General features: G+C 44.6%; 1 protein-coding gene across 2 annotated transcripts in view; it reads left to right on the top strand.

The window, feature by feature from the left end:
* LOC308472828 (uncharacterized protein) overlaps positions 1 to 22440 on the top strand; it is a 126024-nt gene that overhangs the window by 91847 nt on the left and 11737 nt on the right. The window contains exons 1-3 of one of the 2 annotated variants that reach the window (XM_080998094.1): positions 5403 to 5601; positions 6018 to 6104; positions 15567 to 15746. In XM_080998094.1, the coding sequence (XP_080854220.1) occupies positions 5488 to 5601; positions 6018 to 6104; positions 15567 to 15746 (381 nt within the window). In that variant the 5' untranslated portion in view covers positions 5403 to 5487. Of the gene's footprint in view, positions 1 to 5402; positions 5602 to 6017; positions 6105 to 15566; positions 15747 to 22440 lie in introns of those variants that run through there. The other variant, XR_013983740.1, reaches the window with a different exon arrangement.

Here is a 22440-nt window from a genome sequence, read left to right on the forward strand (position 1 = left end):
CATTGCCAGTAAAGTACAGTGGAACCTCAGTTTTCGAACGTCTCAGCTGCCAAACATTTCGGAAGACGAACACCAAAAACCTGGAAGTGAATGCTTCTGTTTTCGAATGTTTTTTGGAACTCGAACAGCTTCCAAGGCACATTTCTCATTTTTCCCCATTGAAATTGCCAGCAGCCCTTTGGTCCTCGGTTTTCGAACGTTTCAGAAATCGAACGATCTTCCGGAACAGATTACATTCGAAAACCAAGGTACCACTGTATGTATTTATGAGGTTTGAGGAATACCAACGGAATGCATGCTAACAAACTGAACAAAAGAACCCTCTCCTGTACAAAATAATAATGTGTTGTGTGCTTTGCAATACAGTAGGTGGCACCATTTGCACAGCTTAAATGTTCACATCCAAAATGTTTGGATTTTGCACTTTAAAGCAAAAGCAAGGAATCTTTTATGATTCACATAATGATCAGGTTCATGGTGGCCTCTCATAATTGCACCTTGACTCTTTTTTTTCCCCTGGACAACTGACGCAGCTCCATGAGATAAAATGATGTGCTTCTGGACTAAAATGAATGTCACAGGTGCATCCTAGCTCCTTAGGAAAAAGTCTGAAACTATAAGCTAAAAGTGATCAGATGGGTTTCATCATAAACAGCCTCAGAAAAAGCCTGCTCTAACAAAGGCATAGACCACTGAGGGTGCTTCCATATATTTAAAGCACATGGCTTCCCTTGTATAATTCTGGGTAGTGTGGTTTACTCCACACACAGAGCTACAATTCCCAGAACTTTTAATAAGCCACAGTTCTCTGGATTCTTGCGGGGGTGGAGTGATGTGCCTTAAGGTAAAGGTAAAGGACCCCTGACAGTTAAGTCCAGTTGCGAAAGACTCTGGGGTTGCAGCTCACATCTCGCTTTACCAGCTGAGGGAGATGGCGTTTGTCCGCAGACAGTTATTCCGGGTCATGTGGCCAGCATGACTAAGCCACTTCTGGCGAAACCAGAGTAGCACATGGAAATGCTGTTTACCTTCCCGCCACAGCAGTACCTATTTATCTACTTGCACTTTGACGTACTTTCAAACTGCTAGGTTGGCAGGAGCTGGGACCAAGCAATGGGAGCTCACCCCATTGCGGGGATTCAAACTGCCGACCTTCTGATAGGCAAGCCTTAGGGTCTGTGGTTTAGACCACAGTGTCACCCATGTCCCGTGATGTGCCTTAACTGTGCTTTAAATGTATACTGCTCTTGAGCCAACTGTAAGTTCCCCCCCACACCAATATTCTATTATAATAATTACAACAATAATAATTACAGTTCTTACAGAATAGATATCCATGCTGTTATCGGTGCGATTATTTGTCACAACCATACAATCTTTTTGCTAAATTATTAACTTTATAATATAATATGAAGATTATGATTTCCCCCCTAGAGAAAGTTAATATTAACAATGGTGTTGTCTACCTTTAAAAAAAAAGTGAACCATTTTCATAGTAATCCTTTATTCTCATTAACATTCACAAATGCACAGACAACCACAATCCCTCCCACTCATTCCTGCATTGTCATACCAACATAGATGGGCACAGCAACATGCAAGAGAAGAAATAGCTTAAGAGGGAATATGCACCACTTCACACAATTCAACAGGGCATCTCTTCCTGTGTTTCTCTCTTGCCCCTAAATGCACACTACCAACGCAAGTGGTCTGAAAAGTGAGATGAGCGCCGCACCCCACAGCCACCTTTGACTGGACTTAACAGTCCAGGGGTCCTTTACTTCTACCTTCACCTTACTCCAAAGGAATTGCTTCCACAAGCTTCAGTCTGAAGAACTGGCACTTTTGCAAGTGACACATCATGTTCATTTTGCACTTGCGAGGATCCTTTAGTGTGGCAGCCCCTATTCTTGCCTGTTTAGATTAGGCTAATAATAATAATAATAATAATAATAATAATTTATTATTTATACCCCGCCCATCTGGCTGGGCCTCCCCAGCCACTCTGGGCGGCTTCCATAGAAACCAAAAATACAGTAAAATATCACACGTTAAAAACTTCCCTGAACAGGGCTGCCTTAAGATGTCTTCTGAATGTCAGGTAGTTGTTTATCGCTTTGACATCTGCTGGAAGGGCATTCCACAGGGCGGGCACCAGTACCGAGAAGGCCCTCTGCCTGGTTCCCTGTAGCTTTGCTTCTCGCAATGAGGGAACCGCCAGAAGGCCCTCGGTGCTGGACCTCAGCGTCCGGGCAGAACGATGGGGATGGAGACGCTCCTTCAGGTATACTGGACCGAGGCCGTTTAGGGCTTTAAAGGTCAGCACCAAAACTTTGAATTGTGCTCGGAAACGTACTGGGAGCCAATGTAGGTCTTTCAAGACCAGTGTTATATGGTCTCGGCGGCAGCCCCCAGTCACCAGTCTAGCTGCCGCATTCTGGATTAGTTGTAGTTTCCGAGTCACCTTCAAAGGTAGCCCCACGTAGAGTGCATTGCAGTAGTCCAAGCAGGAGATAACCAGAGCATGCACCACTCTGGCGAGACAGTCCGCAGGCAGATAGGGTCTCAGCCTACGTACCAGATGGAGCTGGTAAACAGCTGCCCTGGACACAGATTTGACCTGTGCCTCCATGGACAGCTGTGAGTCCAAAATGACTCCCAGGCTGCGCACCTGGTCCTTCAGGGGCACAGTTACCCCATTCAGGACCAGGGAATCCTCCACACCTGCCCGCCTCCTGTCCCCCAAAAACAGTACTTCTGTCTTGTCAGGATTCAACCTCAATCTGTTAGCCGCCATCCATCCTCCAACCGCCTCCAGACACTCACACAGGACCTTCACCGCCTTCACTGGTTCTGATTTAAAAGAGAGGTAGAGCTGGGTATCATCCGCATACTGATGAACACCCAGCCCAAACCTCCTGATGATCTCTCCCAGAGGCTGCATGTAAATGTTGAAAAGCATGGGGGAGAGGACAGAACCCTGAGGCACCCCACAAGTGAGAGCCCAGGGGTCTGAACACTCATCCCCCACACCACTTTCTGAACACGGCCCAGGAGGAAGGAGCGGAACCACTGTATGACAGTGCCCCCAGCTCCCAGCCCCTCAAGACGGTCCAGAAGGATGTTATGGTCGATGGTATCAAACGCCGCTGAGAGATCCAGCAGAACTAGGAAACAGCTCTCACCTTTGTCCCTAGCCCGCCGGAGATCATCAACCAGTGCGACCAAGGCAGTTTCAGTCCCATGATGAGGCCTGAATCCCGACTGGAAGGCATCCAAATGGTCCGCTTCTTCCAGGCGTGCCTGGAGTTGTTCAGCAACCGCTCGCTCAATCACCTTGCCCAAGAATGGAAGATCTGAGACAGGGCGATAGTTGGCCATTGTGGCCGCATCTAAAGATGTTTTTTTAAGAAGCGGTTTAATAACTGCCTCTTTCAGCGGGTCTGGGAAGGCTCCCTCACAGAGGGAAGCATTCACCACCCCACGAAGCCCATCGCCCAGTCCTTCCCAGCTAGCTTTTATAAGCCAGGATGGGCAAGGATCCAGGAGACAGGTGGTTGGTTTCACTCGTCCAAGCAGCCTGTCCACATCCGTGGAGGTAACAGATTGGAATTGATCCCACTCAACTTTACTAGACAAAACTCTAGCACTCTCCCGCCCCGGCCCTGCTCCCACGGTGGAGTCTACTTCTTCCCGAATCTGAGCGATTTTATCTGCAAAAAACTTTGCAAAATCATTGCAGGAGAACATGTGGCCCGTACTGGGCCCCGATGTTGCAGGTGGTTCCGCTAAATTGTGAACCACCTGAAAAAGTCTCCTGCTGCTGTTTTCTGCAGATGCAGTAGAGGCGGTGAAGAAATTCTTATTCGCCGTCGCTATCGCCACTTGGTAGGCTCGACGTTGAGCTCTAACCTATGTCCGGTCAGATTCAGAATGAGTTATCTGCCACCGGCGCTCTAGCCGTCTCAACGATTGTTTCATTGCCCTCAGATCCGTGGAAAACCACGGGGCTGTCCGGACTCCATGCAATCGGAGAGGGCGCTTCGGAGCCAAACAGTCAATAGCCCTGGTTAACTCCACATTCCAGCGGGCCACCAGGGAATCAGCTGAAAGGCCATCAACATGGGATAAAGCATCCCCTACCACTCTCTGGAAACCATTTGGATCCATTAAGTGGCGGGGGCGGACCATCTGAATTGGTCCCACCTCCCTGCAGAGGGGATGGGTCGCAGAGAAGTCCAGTTACACCAGGAGGTGATCTGACCATGGCACTTCTTTCGTTTCGCTTTTACTTAGTGTCAGATCACCAACATCCATAGAGGTAAACACCAGGTCCAAGGCATGTCCGCGGCTATGGGTTGGGCCAGACTTATTCAGGGACAGCCCCATGGAGGCCATGCTTTCCACGAAGTCCCGAGCGGCCCCTTGTAATGTCGTGTCGGCATGGATGTTAAAATCCCCTAGGACGACCAAGCTAGGTGTCTCCAGGAGAACATCCGCCAGAACCTGAAGCAGCTCGGGCAGGGAATCCTTGGTGCAGCGGGGAGGTCGGTACACCAAAAGGAATCCTGTACTGCCCCTATTGCCCAACTTCCAGAACATGCACTCGGAAAACTGGGTCTTCCCAATAGGACGCCTGGTGCAAACTAATGACTTCCTAAAAATCACTGCAACCCCCCCTCCCCGCCCACATGACCTGGGTTGCTGTGCGTAAGAGAAACCTGGTGGACAAGCAGTGGCAAGGACAGGCCCATCTGCTTTATCCAACCAAGTCTCTGTTACACATGCCAGGTCAAATCCTCCATCCATGATCAAGTCATGGATGGCAGTGGTCTTATGAATCATTGACCTGGCATTGCACAGCAGCACCTTCAGGTCATGTGGGTATCCCTTGCTGATTCTAGTATCCGTCCGGTCAGGACCAGACCCGGAGGCAGGAATCGTCCTCAGACAACGACTAAACCTGCCTCCTCTGTAATGACATGGTCTAGTCTTAGCGTAACTCCTCCTCCTACCCGTGATCACTGAGATCGGTTGTCCCAGTGCATCCCCCCCTGTGGAACATGCCGCAGCCATTTTGTGGGCTGGGGCCCACTCCCCGGCAGCCCTGACCCCTCCCCTTAAGAACAAAATAACACCTTAAACAAACAAACAAACAAACAAAAACAATAAAGCAATACAAACAAAAAACTGTAAAAATTACAAAAACATCAAAATCAAAGAAATTCCCCAAGCCCAACCAAACATCCATCCCACCCCCACCCCCCACATACAAAAAATCCAAAAGAAATTTTTAAAAACATTTTAAAAACACTCTGTGCCCCTCCGGCAGTAACAGCAACTGTCCTAGTGAAGCCTGTCAGGCCCCGCCCTGGGCCAGGTGGTAAGTGGCAGGAGCAGGGCCCTCAGGCACTCACTCAGGGGGGTCCTCCTGGGCAGCAGGCAGCAAGCAGTCCTTGTGAGGCTTCAGGCCCCGCCCCAGGCCAGATGGTAAGTGGCAGGAAGGAGCAGGGCCCTCAGGCACTCACTCAGGGGAGTCCTCCTGGGCAGCAAGCAGCAAGCAGTCCTTGTGAGGCTTCATGCCCCGCCCCAGGCCAGATGGTAAGTGTCAAGAGCAGGGCCCTCAGGCACCCACTCAGGGGAGTTTTCCTGGGCAGCTTTTAATGCTATTAATGCCTACTAAAAACTTTTTTTTTTTTAGATAAGTCTACTCAAACACATAATCCTTTGTTTTGAAAACGATTGATTTTTTTTCCTATATTTTGTTTATTTTTACTATGTGTACATGTTTTTAAAGTGTGATGATTTTATTGCCGTTTTCTTATGAATTTTTAATGTTATTAAACAGCATTATCAATCTTCTAAAATATAGATAAATATTTTTTATGCTGCACAACCTTAAATATGTCTATTTAGAAGTAAGTTCCCCTAAGTTTAATGGGACATCTAGATAAGTGTATATAGGAATGCTGTCTTAATGATTGTAGAGTAAAATTAAAAGTGTCATTATTTTACAGTTCTCTCAGGGTAGATGGAATGCCGCTTTACCTCTTTGCTTGTTATTGGGGATGAGAGAGTTTGAAATGGAAAGCTACCAGCAAAAGGTAAGATTCATGTGGAAAGAGCTATTAGTCAACACTTTTGTCATAAGCTGCACAAGCAATATTGCTACAGCACTTTGCATAGTTCTCATACATTTCAGCCAGGGTTTGAGCTTCATTAACATGTGACCCCGAAATTCCGGATACCACCAAACTGATGCCAAAGTTTTGAGCTAGTTTTGTGCCATTTTGCACTGTGAACTCCACGTTTTGTGCTGCCCTGCCACCCCTCAAACCAAGTAACTGGCAAGGCAAATCTGGATCACAACTTAATGCCAAAAAATCTAACCTTGCCCAATTGGCTCCAAACCAGTGCCAAAGTGGTGTGTTGGTTTTGTGCCATTTTGTGCCGCAAACCCGGCTTTCTGTGCTGCCACCCAAACTGAGTAATTGACGCCTGGGCAAATGGCCTAGCCAAATTTGCTTCCACTTATGCCTTGGATGTTGATTGCAGCATCTGGGCTTGACAAGGCATGTGACCTTCACCTCCTCCCCGAGGTAGCGAGCCCCACCTGGGCTGTGGGTTCTTGCCTGCCTTAGCCTCCTAGAGCGTGCCTTCCAAATCTAGTAACTGAGTGTTTTCCAACGTTATCCACTCTTTTAACCAACATAAACATGCTGGTTCATACTATAAATGGAAATCTGACCATGTGAAGCCCCCTCTCTCATTAGCATCTATTAATATTTTATATTGTATTGTGGGTTTCTTCCCTTGCCAGATAAACCTAGACATATCTTTCTGCCATTCTTTAAAGCAGCCTGTATTGTTAATTATTGGAGCTGTTTGAAATAAAAACAACATCTTAGGTAAAACATTCATATTTATGGCAAAAATCCTTCCCAACGTGGACAATGTCATTTCCCTCATATATCCAAGTCCTTTTTAACTTCTTTTCATGCTTGAACATAATTATATTGGAATAGATTGTGGTTCTTAGTTGTCAGCCATAATCCCAAATACTTCCCCTTTTCCCCAGCTTCCATGTTTTGCCAAAGTTTCAGGTAGCAGAGGACCAGGAAGGAGATATCTGTGGGTGAGGGATCCAAAGCACAGCAGGAGTGTAAAAAGGTGCCTGTTTTTTTCTTTTTCAAAAGCACATGTTAAATAGTTTTTATATGTATGCATGTCAGTCTCTACATGAGTGTCCTTCAGCCTTGTCACATCCTTGTTCTCTAAGACTTTCTGCAAGATGTCAAGGTTCTGTGTTAAGATGTCAACTGACTGCAGTGCTGGAGCATGGAAGAAGCATGGTCCTTGATTGAGTTAAACATCAACTGAGAGGAAGAGTAAGTTGCCGGTCACTTCCATTCTCACATGGCTTTGGTTCAGATTGCATAGATGGTTCAGGAGCCTTGTTGAGTTGTGAAATCCCACAGAGCAGCCATTAAAATCAATAGGACGACTGAAATAAATAGTTTGAGGAAGGCAGCCAAAAGTTTCCATATGACTCATGTTGCTAATTATAGCTAAAGATCAATGAAAGGACAGCCAGTGGTCTGTTAACAATATCTGTTGTGATTAACCACCACAGAGAAGTCTTGCCCCAGTAACCCCTTACACCAAAAGGCAAGGGGGGCAGAGGCAAAGACATTGTCAAAACAAGTCTGTTAGTCCTCAGATATTTTGATTGCCTAAGCACAGTTTTACAACTAAAGTATTTGTCAAAAGAACTGGATGTGCTTGTGGCAGAAACTGAGGGTACTTAGCTGAAGGGAAATGTTTAGTCATGTCAAATTTACTTTAGTTAAATTAAGTTTTAAAACCTCAACTATCCTTACATTATTTATATCTGTAACTTCATAACTTCTCTAGGTAGTATACTAAAGCCAGTAAGCTACAGGACTAAGCTCAAGGTTCTGGTTGTATAAAACCCTATACAACTTGGAACCAGGGTACCTGAAAGATCATATCATCCTTTACATATCCAACGGATCACTAAGCTCTGCAGGTGAGGGTGTCCTGAAGATGCCGTCTTACCAGAAGGTCCATCCCACACAAAGCAGGAATTGGGCCTGTAGTACTGTGGCATCTACCCTTTGGGTTTTTTAATATATTTTTTGTACAAATCAGGCCTTTGTCTCGTTCCATTCAAATTGTTCAAATGTCATTCGTTAAAATATTGAGCAACCTTTATTTGTGCTTCTCTTTTGTTACTTGCTCTATGTGTGTATTTGTCACGGTCCGGTTTTTGGGCAGTCGAAGTCCCAGCTGAGGACGTCGGGACCGGGGGCAAGATGGTGGGGTGGGAGCAGGAATGGGAGTCAGGAAGCTGAGGGTCGGAGAGCCGGGAGTCAAAAAGCCAAGGGTCCGAGGATCAGGAAGCAAGGAGTCAAAAATCCAAAGGCAGGAAGCGTGTTGCTGTGGCAAAGAGCCAAAAGGAAATGCTGACCTTATATCCCTTCCCGGCTCTTGCCACCAGGTGCTGTGAGTTACCAATCAGCCTCACCTGTGCGGCCGCCCCTTGCCTCTTCAGAACAAACTTAGGAAAGCCCTACCGGTCACAGGGCCTGGCTCCTGCACGCACTCCTGACAGTATTTTCTATAAGCATATTTACTTACCATGGTCAAGTACTTTACATAATGTTTCTATTGTATGATGCTCCTGCAGTACTCATATCTATTTTGTATTATTTACTAAAGTATGCAACGTTTTACTTCGTACTGATTATTAGGAAAAGTAGCTAGAGCAGGTTTGCCCTTGGACAAAGAAGCTGGTAACTTGTCTAAGATAAATTGATTGCCTAGACCACTTTGGATTCCCCACTGGCCGAAGTTTATGAAAGTTTCCCATATGCAAGTTTCCCATTACCTGTAGAATTGCCTCTCAAGCTGTCCTTTCCCATGAACACATGAAGTTGCTAAGCTAAGTTCTTGGTCCATCTATTACAGTATTATCTGCTCTCTAGGGCTTGTGGGTGGTGGGTGAAACAACATCATTTCATACAAGCAGATGATTGAAAATAACCGGGGGGGGGGCAGTTATATTTGGCAATGGTGTCATGGAGGCATAATATAATGGGGACATTGAGTCAGACCTATCATCTGCTGAGGCAGATATTTTCTCATGCTGTTATCAGATGGAGACATGGGGGAACAGTGAAAGGGAGACTTTTCACAAAACTGTGAAGAAGGGGAGGGAGCAAATGAATTTAAAATGTGTAATGGAAAACTGATAAAATAGAAAGTTACTTCTACTTACTTCCTGAAGGAGAAAGCGGGGAGGGAAGTAAGAAATACTATTTTTACTTAGTGGTTTTCAAAAGCAAACATCTGGGTTAACAATTTCATGAACTGGTGGCTCTTCATTCAAGGAAGGGGCTTTGTATTGCAAATGTGAAACCTATATTGGTTAGAATGCTTATTTTAATTACAAATGCCTCCCTTGCTCATAAATAACAACTGGTTGTTAGCCCTGCAAGAAGCTTAACTGGTAATTTTAAGCTTCATGTATGAAAACTCGGTTAACATTGGCCCTGTTCACATATCTCGCTAACCATAGTTAAAAATCAACTTGGGTTTACTTAACTCTTCCACTCAGGAAACAAACCAGAGGAAGGATTAGCATTACATGCAAACCTGCACAGGTGCTTTCCCCCCAAAACCAAATCATGAGAGGTAAGTTAAGAGCATGGTTTTGTTTGGAAACAAACAAACCATGAGTCCTAGTTTGCACATAACATGAAGCCAGCCTATGGTTTGTTTCCTTCCTGAACTGGCAGGAGTAGTGGAGGTGTGAAGTGGGGGGCTTTTGATATTAAAAACAAAACTATGCAACCGTTTTGATTTTCACAGCTGAGTACCCTAGTAAAGTACAGGAAGGACCAGTCTAGATGTTTTAGGAGACACAGGGCTGCCACTTATTTGCACCCCTTGTAGAATCTAATTCAAACAATACATGATTTGTGCTGTGCAATTTACTGTCCCTGCCTCAACATCATTGGTTGGCAAGGAACATGGGTAAAGAAACACACAGTGTGATAAAGAACACTGTAATGTTCAGAAGTTCACTTCATGTTTTTCTAGTAGTTCTGGCACATCAGAATCTGGAGCAGGGATTCTTAAGGAATTTGGTATTTGCAAAATCCTGTATGAACAGTTCTGAGCTGCACCTCCTGGACGTATAGGAATTTAGGCTATAATCCTAGACACACTTACTTGGGAATAAGTTCCACTGAACTTTGTGGAACTTATTTCTGGGTAGACATACACAGATTACACTGTTAATAATAATAATAATAATAATAATAAATTAATTTTATTTATACCCGCCCTCCCCGGCCAGAGCCGGGCTCAGGGCAGCTAACACCAGTAAAATTACAATAAAAACATAATGGGGGGGCCAATTTAAGGCTGAAATGTTAGGCTGAAATCTCATACCTACTAACCTAAGAATAAGCTCCATTAAACGCAAAGGGACTCACTTCTGAGTAGAAGTGTATAGGATTAAGTTATTAGGTTTTGGCAGCTTTTCACATTTCCCATATGTGCCAGTGCCATTCTTGATTTTTAAGAGATGTTCAAAATATGTTCAAAAATGCATATTTTAAGAGAAACCATGTTTGTATTGAAACCATACAGTATTGAAATGCAAAATTTCATGTGGATTCTTTTAAAATGCAGATTAACATAGAAATGGGATGGAATACATTTATGGGTGCACCCATACAAAGATGACATGAACCAGGAAAAGACTGATTTATCCACCCCTAACCTGGAGTAGTTCCAATCTGGGTTTCAGTCAGGTTCTCTCACTACAAGCCAGCGGCGCAAGGCAAGTAATTTGCGCCCCCTAACCCCTAACCTGCCGCCGCTGCCAGCTTCTTCTTGCTGCTGCCTGGTCTGGTCTGGTGTGGTTCTCTCCCACGCTCAGCGCTGCGCTGGGCAGCTGCTGCACAGTCCCTCCCCCAGATAGTCCCTCGCTCTCTCTCCGCACCGCACGCCTGGCACCCACCCCCTCCACAGTGGGCGGCGACCCAGCGGCTCGGATCGGATTCGCACAGCCAGCACTGCAGTGAGAGAGAGTGAGTGAGCCAGGTAGGGGCAGAGAGCTGCGAGTGCGAGCGCGCCCCCCCAGATGTTGCGCCCCCCCTGCACCCCCCACGCTACGCCACTGCTACAAGCTAAACTTGTTTAAGCCATAATAGGTTCTACCTGGTCTTACTCTACATTCCAAGGCTTTGCCCTGAATGCTTGCTGCAGAGCTATTCCTGAGAACCTAAAGTCAGTCAGAGAGTGTAAAGAGAGGTGGAGCAACAGCAGGCTCTGTGCTTCTTATAATGTCTAGTTCACCCACAAGTGGCCCAGCAGACTGTTGGGATATTTCCGTTCCACCTTAAAAGGGAGCAGGCTGTGAGTCACAGAGTCTGCGTATTTCCTGTTCACAGGATGTTTATGTTTTTCTGTTGCTTTTGTTTTCTCTCTCTGTGTCGTAGACACTAAAGCAGGCAGTCATGTTTTTCTGTGTTCTGATCAACGCTGAATAAACTTGTAAATAATGCTCTCCTGAGTGCAACTTTTGGCTGTGCATTATCTGCTGATAGAGCGTGCATGAGCTCTGGAATGTGGCAAGATATTTTCTAGAAACTCATGTCGCTGCGTGCCTACGGGAGGTCGATGGATCGTCCAGCAGACGGCTTGGGGGCCTTGATGGACTTTATCTCCCTGGCAGAATCCCAACACAGACTTGCGCAAGGGAGCATGTTAGATAGCAATCCCCCACTGGCATTGCCACTGTCACTTCCTACTTTTGGCTTTTTATTGTCTTGTTTAACTCTGCTCAAAAGAACCTGCGCAAGTAACTATGGAGGGACTGTGTTATTTCATATATAGCAGCATGTGCGACAATGGCACACTCAGCACAAGCTTAAGAACCTTGTTGCTTAGTGCACAAGTGTGAGCTACACAAATCAGGCAGGTCGACCAGGTAATATGTTGCAAGTTGTTTTCACACTGCCTTTTATATATATATCAACAAGGTCAAATTTCACCATCTTAAACACACAATTTCTGGGGGCTGGTGAACCTCCTCCCAAAACATTTAGGGAGTTGGACATGCTACTGTTCTTAGCCCATTGGCAACCATACCGTCCATCAATGTCACTTCCCAGAATTGAAAAGACCATGCCCTGAGAAGTCATGTCCTGAGACCCATGTCTCTTCTCCAGCCCTCTCCAGATTATTCTGCTTTTGGCGTAAACACAAATCAATAGGAGTCTTGACTTTTCTCTATGCAGCAAAAACTGTGGGAGATGGAGCCAATCAATGAGATAAGGTTCTCTTGCAGCAGCTATTGTCCTTTAGAAGCAAATGAAGATATGGAATGTTTGAGGGCTGGTGCCAAACTCTACCCCTTATTGCCTCTTGGCATTTGCAAGCATACAAAATACACATCCCCACCCCCACGTTTTGAAAAAGATAATGAACTGAATCACAAGCAGATAATACAATTCTGATTGAATAAATAAAAGGTGCATCGCATTCACAGAGACTCTTCATCTTTATTGCTTGATTTAGAGATATGCAAAATGTGTGTTCAGCGCAATGAAAATTTAGGCTAAAATGTCAAGGCTTGTGCTTTAATGTTTTTGTCAATTATATGGTAAACTTCTAAAGCTGAACTGTGGCATAAATTTTAAAGCTGAACTGAGCCCTCGCCATTTGAGGCTGATAACAAGACAAGAATAACCAGATAACCAACTGCAGAGTATTTCAACAGCTTCCAGGTGCAGAGAAAGAAAGGAGGCCAGTACATCATGTTCCCAGAATTAACACAGAAGAGCGTAGATGGAGGCCCACTTTGAACATACAGCTGAGTTTAAGAGCTTGCTTTAGGCACATGGTGGAACTCAGTGTCACACCATTACACATGTTCCATCTGCGCAAGCACATAAAATAGTACAATCCTCCTCTCTTTCGCCCATGCACTTTTCTGGGGGTTCTTTGGGGGATATGGGGGGAAGAGAGGGCTTCTGCTGACAGGGTTCATTAGGTGAATTATGCACATAATGTTAAAAAAGAGCCCAGTTTAGACACAACGCTAACGCCCTAGAGCAAGGGTGAAGAATCTCCACCCTCCAAACCTAATTAGGCCCGATTCAGGTCCCAGTTTGGTCCACAAGACAGTTTCACCGTAACATGCCCACCTGCCTGATATCACATGAGGGGCTGGTCATGCCATGGCTCCCAAGGAACATTGGGAGGATTAAACTGAGCTCCCAACTGTTCCTTTGCAACTGGGGCTTGCTGTCAGTGCCAACTGATGCTGAAAGCATGGCTTCTTAATCCCAGCTTTGTCCATCTGCAGGGGCGGATTGGATTCAGATTGTGCTTTCAGACAGGCTTGTTTCTTCTGCAGACAGCTTGCCATGCCTGAAAATGGACTTCAAAGGGGCTTGTTATAATTGCTAGCCAGCTGATAATGATGTGAGGTGTTTGACAGGTGGGAGGCTCTGCCTACATATCAAAGTTGGCCCACAGGGATCAGTGAGATAAGAATGTAGCCCACCAGCTAGATCCAGTTCCCCACCCCTGACCTTGAGTTTGAGGCACACGGTCCTTTCCCTCTGCTCCTTCATGTGCAAAGCAAGGAGATAAAAAACTTCTACTTTTGGTTTTGAAGAAATCACTGTTTTCCATTACCTCAGAACTGGCAAAACTGCAGTTTGATGTAACTCTAGCTAGCTCATAGACACTAGGATAAGTATATGCTTCCAGTTTTCCCGCCTAACCACAGATAGAATAAACCACCGTTTCCCTAGATGTTAACAAGTAACGTTGGTTTGTCAAATCTGAAAGGGAAAACTTCCAATCACCTCCCTTCATGTGCAAAGGCTTGCCGTGGCTTCTCCTTGCAATGTTCAACAATGGTCAGGACCAACCTAAGGCCTCTGGCTTCCTAAGGCAACGTTCCTCTCCCATTCCATGTACAGAAGCTTACTAGGCTGACAAATGAATCTTACTTCCACACTGGCAAAGGGCATTCTCTGGAGACAGCAAGTTAGGTAAGGCATGCAGGAAAGGCAGGCCACATGGCATGGCCAGTTCTGTCATCCTGACATCTCACCACTGCTTCCTACCCCCAGCATTGCCACACGAGGCAGGAGTCTCACTCTTTCTAATGGAAGAGCATTATGATTTATCATTATGTCTGAAGCAGGCCAGAGTCTCCCAGCAGTAGTTTAAAGAGAGAAAGAAAACCACACAACCCTCTACCCCCCACACCTTTCTCAAGCCTGTTCTAATTCAAAATAATACGATTCATGACCACTATCCACAAGAAGCTAACTGTTCAAAAGCTGAAGCCTAATTTCACATAACTCCTACTGCCTTGGGCAGTCTCTCAACCTAACCTACCTCACAGGGTTGTTGTGGGGATTCAATGAGAGGGAGAGCTAGTGTGGTGCAGTGGTTAAGAGCGGTAGTCTCGTAATCTGGTGAACCGGGTTCGCGTCTCCGCTCCTCCACATGCAGCTGCTGGGTGACCTTGGGCCAGTCACACTTCTCTGAAGTCTCAGCCCCACTCACCGCACAGAGTGTTTGTTGTGGGGGAGGAAGGAAAGGAGAATGTTAGCCATTTTTAGACTCCTTCGGGTAGTGATAAAGTGGGATATCAAATCCAAAGTCGTCGTCTTCTACATGCTACTTTGAGTTCCTTGGAGAACATGGTGGGATATATATTAAATAAATAAATGCAAAATAACTAATAAATTAATAACTAGTTATTGTGTAATCAGAAACGAGTTCTTACATCCATCTCTAGCAATGGAGATTTCTTTTCAGTTCTGCAGCTGTTGTTAACATTAGAAACTCTTCTTTTTTTTAAAGTGCCTTACATCTTTCTTCTTTAGGGCTTTGTTTCTATGTCCACCACCTCTCCTGCCATCCCCATAAAGCATAATATCATGCTGGCCTTTACTGGTTATCTTTCCATTGTCTTTTATAAGCAAGGTAACGGGGAAACAAACATCAAAAGCATCATTCCAGAACACAGCCATTGAAACTGGGATTAAGGAGCGGCAGGGTGTGGCAACAGAGAAATTGTCATGCATGTCAGGAATGCGCAAAAATAAATGCTCTTGGTTTCTCTTGTTCAAAGGAGCCCAGAGGGCATGTTTAGCAAGGCTGTATGCACACTATACATTTAAAACACATTTTCCCCACTCCTAAGAATCCCAGGAACTGTAGTTTGTTAAGGTTGATGGGAATTGTAGTTTAGTAAGGGTTAAAGTAGGGGAAAGTGTTTTAAATGTGGTTTAATGTGTGATGTGTACGTATACCTTGAGCAGTCAGACTTTCGTTTACAAAGAACTTACAAAGTTCCTGCTTGTCTCCAGGTGTGCTGTGCAATACCAGACATCATCCTGGCTCCTACTTGTGCACTGCAGTCCTCCTGCTGATTTTATAACCTCAAATAGCTTCACCTACAGCACTAACCTCTTAATCTGTTTCTGCTTCTCCTCCTCCAGCTGTCAGCAGTATCATCACCAGGCCTGAGGAGGCCAAGATTATTATTCCGTCTGAAGCCTGTTTCACTTCTACCTGCATTGCAACACAAATCCTGCGGTAGCCTCTGCTTAGGAGAAGGAAGCATCTGCCTGGCAACTTCTCCTTCTATAGTTCTAGAGCCTCAGAATAGTCAGACAAAGGTGAGGTACATGTGAGTGTTCAGGTTATTTGTAGTACTTGCACCGCACTGTGTGTGCATGTGTGCACGCACGCTTGCACTGAAGGAATGGGTTTCCAAAATCTAAAATCTGACTGCGCAGGGATGACACATCTGGGTCTTATCTTACCCCCTGACTACACTGACGCACAGACCTTGTCAGCCCCCCGGGAATGGCGCCAGGAGTACTCTTAGAGTTGGTGACCTTCTTACCCTTACAAGATAAGGAATATGATACCCAGATGTGTCATCCCTGGTCTCTCCACTTTGGAACTGACAAGGCCATTCATTAGGCGTCACAAACTGATAAAGGAGAGAGCTTTGTTTATACAGTTGTGTTCTTGTTACGCATTTGCTCAAGTGCTCAAGTTAATGGGTTTTAGCTAATGCACCCTTGGAGAAGGAAAAATGAGGATTTTGGGGCCCGTTTCAGACTGCCTGCGCAATCAGATTTTAGATTTTGGAAACCCATTCCTTCAGCACATGTGTGAATGCTGCAGGATTCAGATGTGCATAAAGATGTACACTTCCAAATACTTTCAAGCCTGGCCTGCACAAACAGGCCTTAGGTCATTTTCAGACAGCCTGTTCTTTTTGAGCATTCATCCTGATTTTGTTTGTAAGCAATGCCCACTGTTTATAGATCATACATTCCAATCTGTACGACATGATCAGGAACATGATCAATGGTGCAAGAAAATACTTAATAAACAGGTCGCTCCTGGGAGATGCCTCTTTTCCCTAGAAATTAAGCCGAGGTATAAATAGCTTTCCTGCAAATGGGGATGAAGAATGTTCTGTGTTCCATATCACCTCTTGTGCCCAACTAAGGAAACGGGGGTCTGGGCTTCTATGTTTTCTTGGTTTTGCCTGCCAGTGCCATTTCCTGCCTCTTTGCTATCTGTACTTTGCGTAGGTCAAAACACTTTCCTCCTTTAGATTTTTCATATGAAAAGGCATGCAGTGTTATGCCAGTGCTAAGGGGCTATGCCCTTACTCATTCCTCTTTTACTAGTTGCTGCATCATGTGCTTCCCAGGATATCAAGGTTGGTGTGTTGTGTTTGGGTGTTGCTATGGCAACACAGGCCTGTGGGACCAAAGAGTCCTAGTAGTGTTCTTGCTGTTTGCTTTCCCTGTGGAGACAGTGTTTATGTTATTCTGTTGTAGGGTTTATTCTAATTCTGTATTTTCTTCTCCAGTGAAATAGGCTGCCCCCTCTCCCCTCCCCCACTCTGTGAATGACATAGCAGTATATTAGGCTGCATTCAGACATGGTATTTAAAGCATTAGCTTTAGGGATTCTTGTGGCAGTGCTTCTTGTTAAGTTGTGGGTGAACATATCAGACAACATAGCGATACTTCAAACAGCTCTTCTTTATTCAGAGGCCACAACAGAACTGAACTGAAGAGCTCAGTCAGCCTACTTATATAGAGCTCCAGAACAATGTAACTGTAGCAACTTTCTAAAACTATCCAGTCACTGAACGTCACTTTCAATCCTTCATTTGCATAACTATCTACAGTATCCCCCTGCTGGCCCAGGGTAAGAACTTCAGTACATAACACTTCTGTCCAGATTTCTAATGTTCCTATCGCACTGTCCCATCCACTCAACAGTTGTTATGGGGGGGGGGGACCAGATGCCTGTGAGAAGCCTGCAAGCAGGACATGGGTGCAGCAGTGCTCTCCTCACTAGTAATTATCAGCAACTGGTATTCAGAGACACACTGTCTCCCATGGTGGAGATAGAATTGTGTAGATGTTTGGTGTGCTGCTCCAAATAAAAATAAAAATGGTGGCCATCCAATGAACAGTTTTAGAGACTCCCAAGCTCTCAGCCAGTAGGATATTTTGTCTTTTTCCCTTTGAAACCCAGACCCCGCCCCTCACAAGCTGTATTACAAATATACAAATTCCCTTCAGTTGTAAAAGAGGGTTGCCATTCAGCATAAGCCCTTTTCAAGTGCGATTAAGATGTAATTGTGTTTGATGTGCAGGACTGTGTGTGATGGCCTTGCCCACTTTGTCTGTGGCCTTGCTGTTTTCAGCAGCATTGTCTCCACCATCGGGAAGCTTCTTGTGAAGAGGCTTTCAAGGCCTCCTGAGATCTTGCTGTGGAATGCATTGATGTGAGGGATGGAGGTAGCCCTGAGAGTCAAGGCTTCAGAGGGCTCCTCTGCCACAAACCCCTTGGGCGCAGAAAATTGGTCTTGTGTAGAGGTGCCAACTTGAGCAGAAGATTGAGGGGGCCGATGACACATGCCATGATGTGCGCATGACGACAGGAGGAGCCAGGGGTGGTGCTAAATGTGGTGACAGTGTGACTTCAATGGCTGGTGGCTCCTCTTCTCTGGCATTCGGCCACCTCCTCCTCCTCTCGCCTCCACCGGCTGGGGACTGCTTCCACCCTCATTCCCCTCTGCAGCATGAGGAGGAGGAGCTGCCAGTCACTGTGAAGTCATACTGCATTTGGCCTCTTCCTCCTCCTGCTGCTGTCACTGGCCAAGAGCTGCTTCCCCCCTCCTTCCCCTCAGCTCCACTCTCAGCCTCCTCCACAACAGATTGTTCTCAACATTGGAGGAGAACAAAGGGACCTGGGCCCCTTATGTTGTTGTTGTTTAGTCGTTTAGTCGTGTCCGACTCTTCGTGACCCCATGGACCAGAGAACGCCAGGCACTCCTGTCTTTCACTGCCTCCCGCAGTTTGGTCAGACTCATGTTTGTAGCTTCGAGAACACTGTCCAACCATCTCGTCCTCTGTCGTCCCCTTCTCCTTGTGCCCTCAATCTTTCCCAACATCCGTGTGCTGGTCCAGGGGGGAGGTTACCGTGGGGCGAGGTCCAGGACCTGAGTTGAGGGTCGGCAGACAGTCCTCCTTGGGCGAAGCGGGGTCCACAGCGAGAAGCCGGGCAAGGACAGGAACTCTGGGGTAACAGGACTGGATGCTGGCTGAAACAGCTCTTCAACGACGTTGCTCCCACAACCTGGGACCGGGCTGACTGGCCTTTATCTTCTCTGAGGCCAGGGGCGGTCCCGGCCCCCAGGAGACCCGCCTCTCCTGGCGAGCACTCCTCCTGGGAGAAACCAGTTCCCTTCGCCTCTCTGCCCTGAGCCTCTGCAGTTCAGGAGAGGCTGAAGGGTTACTGGACCCAGGGGGAGACTCACCTGTAGGCACTGAGTCTTCAACCACCTCCAGAGCCAGAGTGGATTCACCTGGTGCCTGCTCCTGAGGATCCGGCACAGGTGCAGGCACTTCAGAATCAAGGCCCTGCCCCAGTTCAGCCGGCCCTGGAGGCGGGGACTCCTGTGCAGGCTGGGATTCCTCCGGTTCAGCCTCTGAATCGGATTCCCAGGCCATCACACCCAGGGTCTTTTCTAGGGAGTCTTCTCTTCTCATGAGGTGGCCAAAGTATTGGAGCCTCAGCTTCACGATCTGTCCTTCCAGTGAGCACTCAGGGCTAATTTCCTTAAGAATGGATACGTTTGATCTTCTTGCAGTCCATGGGACTCTCAAAAGTCTCCTCCAGCACCATAATTCAAAAGCATCAATTCTTCGGCGATCAGCCTTATACTTGGTGCCTATGGCAGGGGTCAGCAAACATTTTCAGCAGGGGGCCGGTCCACTGTCCCTCAGACCTTGTGGGGGGGCAGACTATATTGGGGGAGGGGGAATGAACGAATTCCTATGCACCACAAATAACCCAGATATGCATTTTAAAAAAAATATTTTTATTCATTTTACAATACAAAAATATAAAAACACATAACAAAGTTTTTCACAAATACATTTTTTTGGACTTCCCTCAGCAAATCCTCCGTTTTAATCCTTCTTCTGCATTTCTTAATTTAATATTGCCTTTTATTAAAAACCTCCTCTCTCTTATTCCCTTTTTTACAATATTTCTAATACTTTTTTCACAGAGCCTCTTGCAAACCTACAAACGTTATTTGTTCATCGCATATACTTTTCAAATAGTCTACAAATTTACTCCAGTCTTCAGTGAATCTGTGGTCTCGTAGGCCTCGGATCCTTCCTGTTAATTTATCAAGTTCTGCGTATTCCATTAACTTCATTCTCCATTCTTCCATTGACAGTAGTTCTTCTTGTTTCCATTTTTGGGCTAGAAGTATTCTTGCCGCTGTAACTGCGTATAAAAAAAGCTTATAATCTTTTCTGTTTATTTCATTTCCTACCATTCCTAACAAAAATGCCTCTGGTTTCTTGACAAATGTATATTTCAACATTTTTAAAAATTCATTATATATCATTTCCCAGAAGCTTTTCACCTTCTTACATTCCCACCACATATGATAAAAAGTCCCTTCTTTGTCTTTACATTTCCAACATTTATTACACATTTTGTACATTCTTGCTAACTTCACTGGTGTTATATACCATCTATATACCATTTTCATAACATTTTCTTTTAGCGCAGTACAGGCCATGAATTTTAACCTTTCATTCCATAGTTTTATCTATCCACATAACTGTATATTATATCCAAAATCTCTAGCCAAATGGATCATAACCGATTTAATTTCTTCATCTTTGGTATACCATTCCAGCAGCAATTTATACATCTTAGATAGAATTTTAAAGTCATTATTCAATATCTCTATTTGAAATTTCGATTCTTTTTCAACATAACCTTTCTCTTTTAGTTCTTTTTTAGACATTTCGTTAACCTGATAGTAATGCAAACAATCATTAACATATTCTTTAACTTCCTCATAGGGTTTCAATTTTCATTTACCTCCTTCTTTAACAATCAGATTCCCATGTTACCCAATTCCCCCTCATTGATCTTCTTTACACTAATCACCTCTAATGGAGACAACCAGTGTGGTATCCTTGGTTCTAGTAGGTTTTTATACCTATCACAAACTTCTATAAGAGATCTTCTGAAGATGTGGTTTTCAAAACCTTTATGAATTTTTTTCTTATCACACCATAAATATGCGTGCCAACCAAATCTGTTATGAAATCCTTCCAAGTCTAACAATTCTCCATTTTCTAATCTCATCCACTCCTTCAACCAACAGATTTTGTCAAAGATGTATAACTTGCTGTTGAAATGGAATACTCAGGATGTGAGGACTGGGAGAGGTTGTGGAGTAATGGATTGAAATTTACTGCATGTAACGCTCTGAAAGAAAATGTAATGAAAATGATTTATAGATGGTATATGACCCCAGTCAAACTTGCCAAAATTTACCACCTGTCTGATAATAAGTGTTGGAAATGTAGAGAGTGTGAGGGAACGTTCTTCCACCTCTGGTGGACTTGCCCTAAAGTGAAGGCGTTCTGGGAAATGATTTATAATGAATTGAAAAAGGTATTTAAATATACCTTCACTAAGAAACCAGAGGCTTTCCTTTTGGGTATTGTCGGCCAAGGGGTGGCAAAGAAGGACCAGACATTTTTTATGTATGCAACAACAGCAGCAAGGATACTTCTCGCCAAACATTGGAAAACTCAAGATTTACCCACACTGGAAGAATGGCAGATACAACTGATAGACTACATGGAACTGGCTGAAATGACCGGCAGAATCCGAGACCTGGGAGAAGAGAGGATTGAGGAGGACTGGAAGAAATTTAAGAACTATTTACAAAAGTATTGTAATTTGAGTGAATGCTAAATAAGATGCTAGATTAAAATAACTGAGCACCACTAAATTTAGAAGTTTTTAAGAAAATAAGTAAGACTGTGAAAATTTAGCTCCTTCCGAGAATTATAAGATTATGAAATATAGAAGGGATATAAGAATTTAAATAAGATGATAAATTGCTGACAAAATGTTACAACGATGAAAGTGGGAGCGGGAGATGTGAGGAAGTCCAAAGAAAATGTGAAAATATGTTAAGATAAATGTTATATTGTTTATTATGTTTATTTTTATTGTAAAACCCAATAAATTGCTTTAAAAAAAAAAAAAGGAATACTCAGGATGAAACGGTGAAATCTGCTATGATTAAATGGGCACAAGATGTTGGACATAACATAATGATGGCTGACTGGGAACAGTTATGGACCACAGGTATGAAGTTTACGGCATGTAATGCCTTAAGAGAGAATATTATGAAAACGATATAGGTGGTACATGACACCAGTCAAGCTTGCAAAAATCTATCATTTGCCCGATAACAAATGTTGGAAATGTAAAGAAACTGAAGGTACATTCTTTCACCTTTGGTGGACGTACCCAAGGATTAAGGCTTTCTGGGAGATGATTTATAATGAAATGAAAAAGGTATTTAAATATACCTTCTTGAAGAAACCAGAGGCCTTCCTCCTGGGCATAGTCGGCCAATTGGTGCCAAAGAAGGACAGAACTTTCTTTATGTATGCTACAACAGCAGCAAGAATACTTATTGCAAAATATTGGAAGACACAAGATCTACCCACTCTGGAAGAATGGCAGATGAAGGTGATGGACTATATGGAACTGGCGGAAATGACTGGCAGAATCCGAGACCAGGGAGAAGAGTCGGTGGAAGAAGATTGGAAGAAATTTAAAGACTATTTACAGAAATACTGCAAAATTAATGAATGTTAGAATGATGTCAGAATGAAGTTAAGTGGTTTTAGCAGTAATGTTATAAAGGTGTATGTAAAAATGGATTGTTAATAGGTGAGAATCTAAAGCTATAATGTATTAAATTAAAGGATTAAG

Source organism: Podarcis pityusensis (genome assembly GCF_964106645.2).
Source record: "Podarcis pityusensis genome assembly, chromosome: 3".
In the NCBI taxonomy this organism is placed as follows: domain Eukaryota; kingdom Metazoa; phylum Chordata; class Lepidosauria; order Squamata; family Lacertidae; genus Podarcis; species Podarcis pityusensis.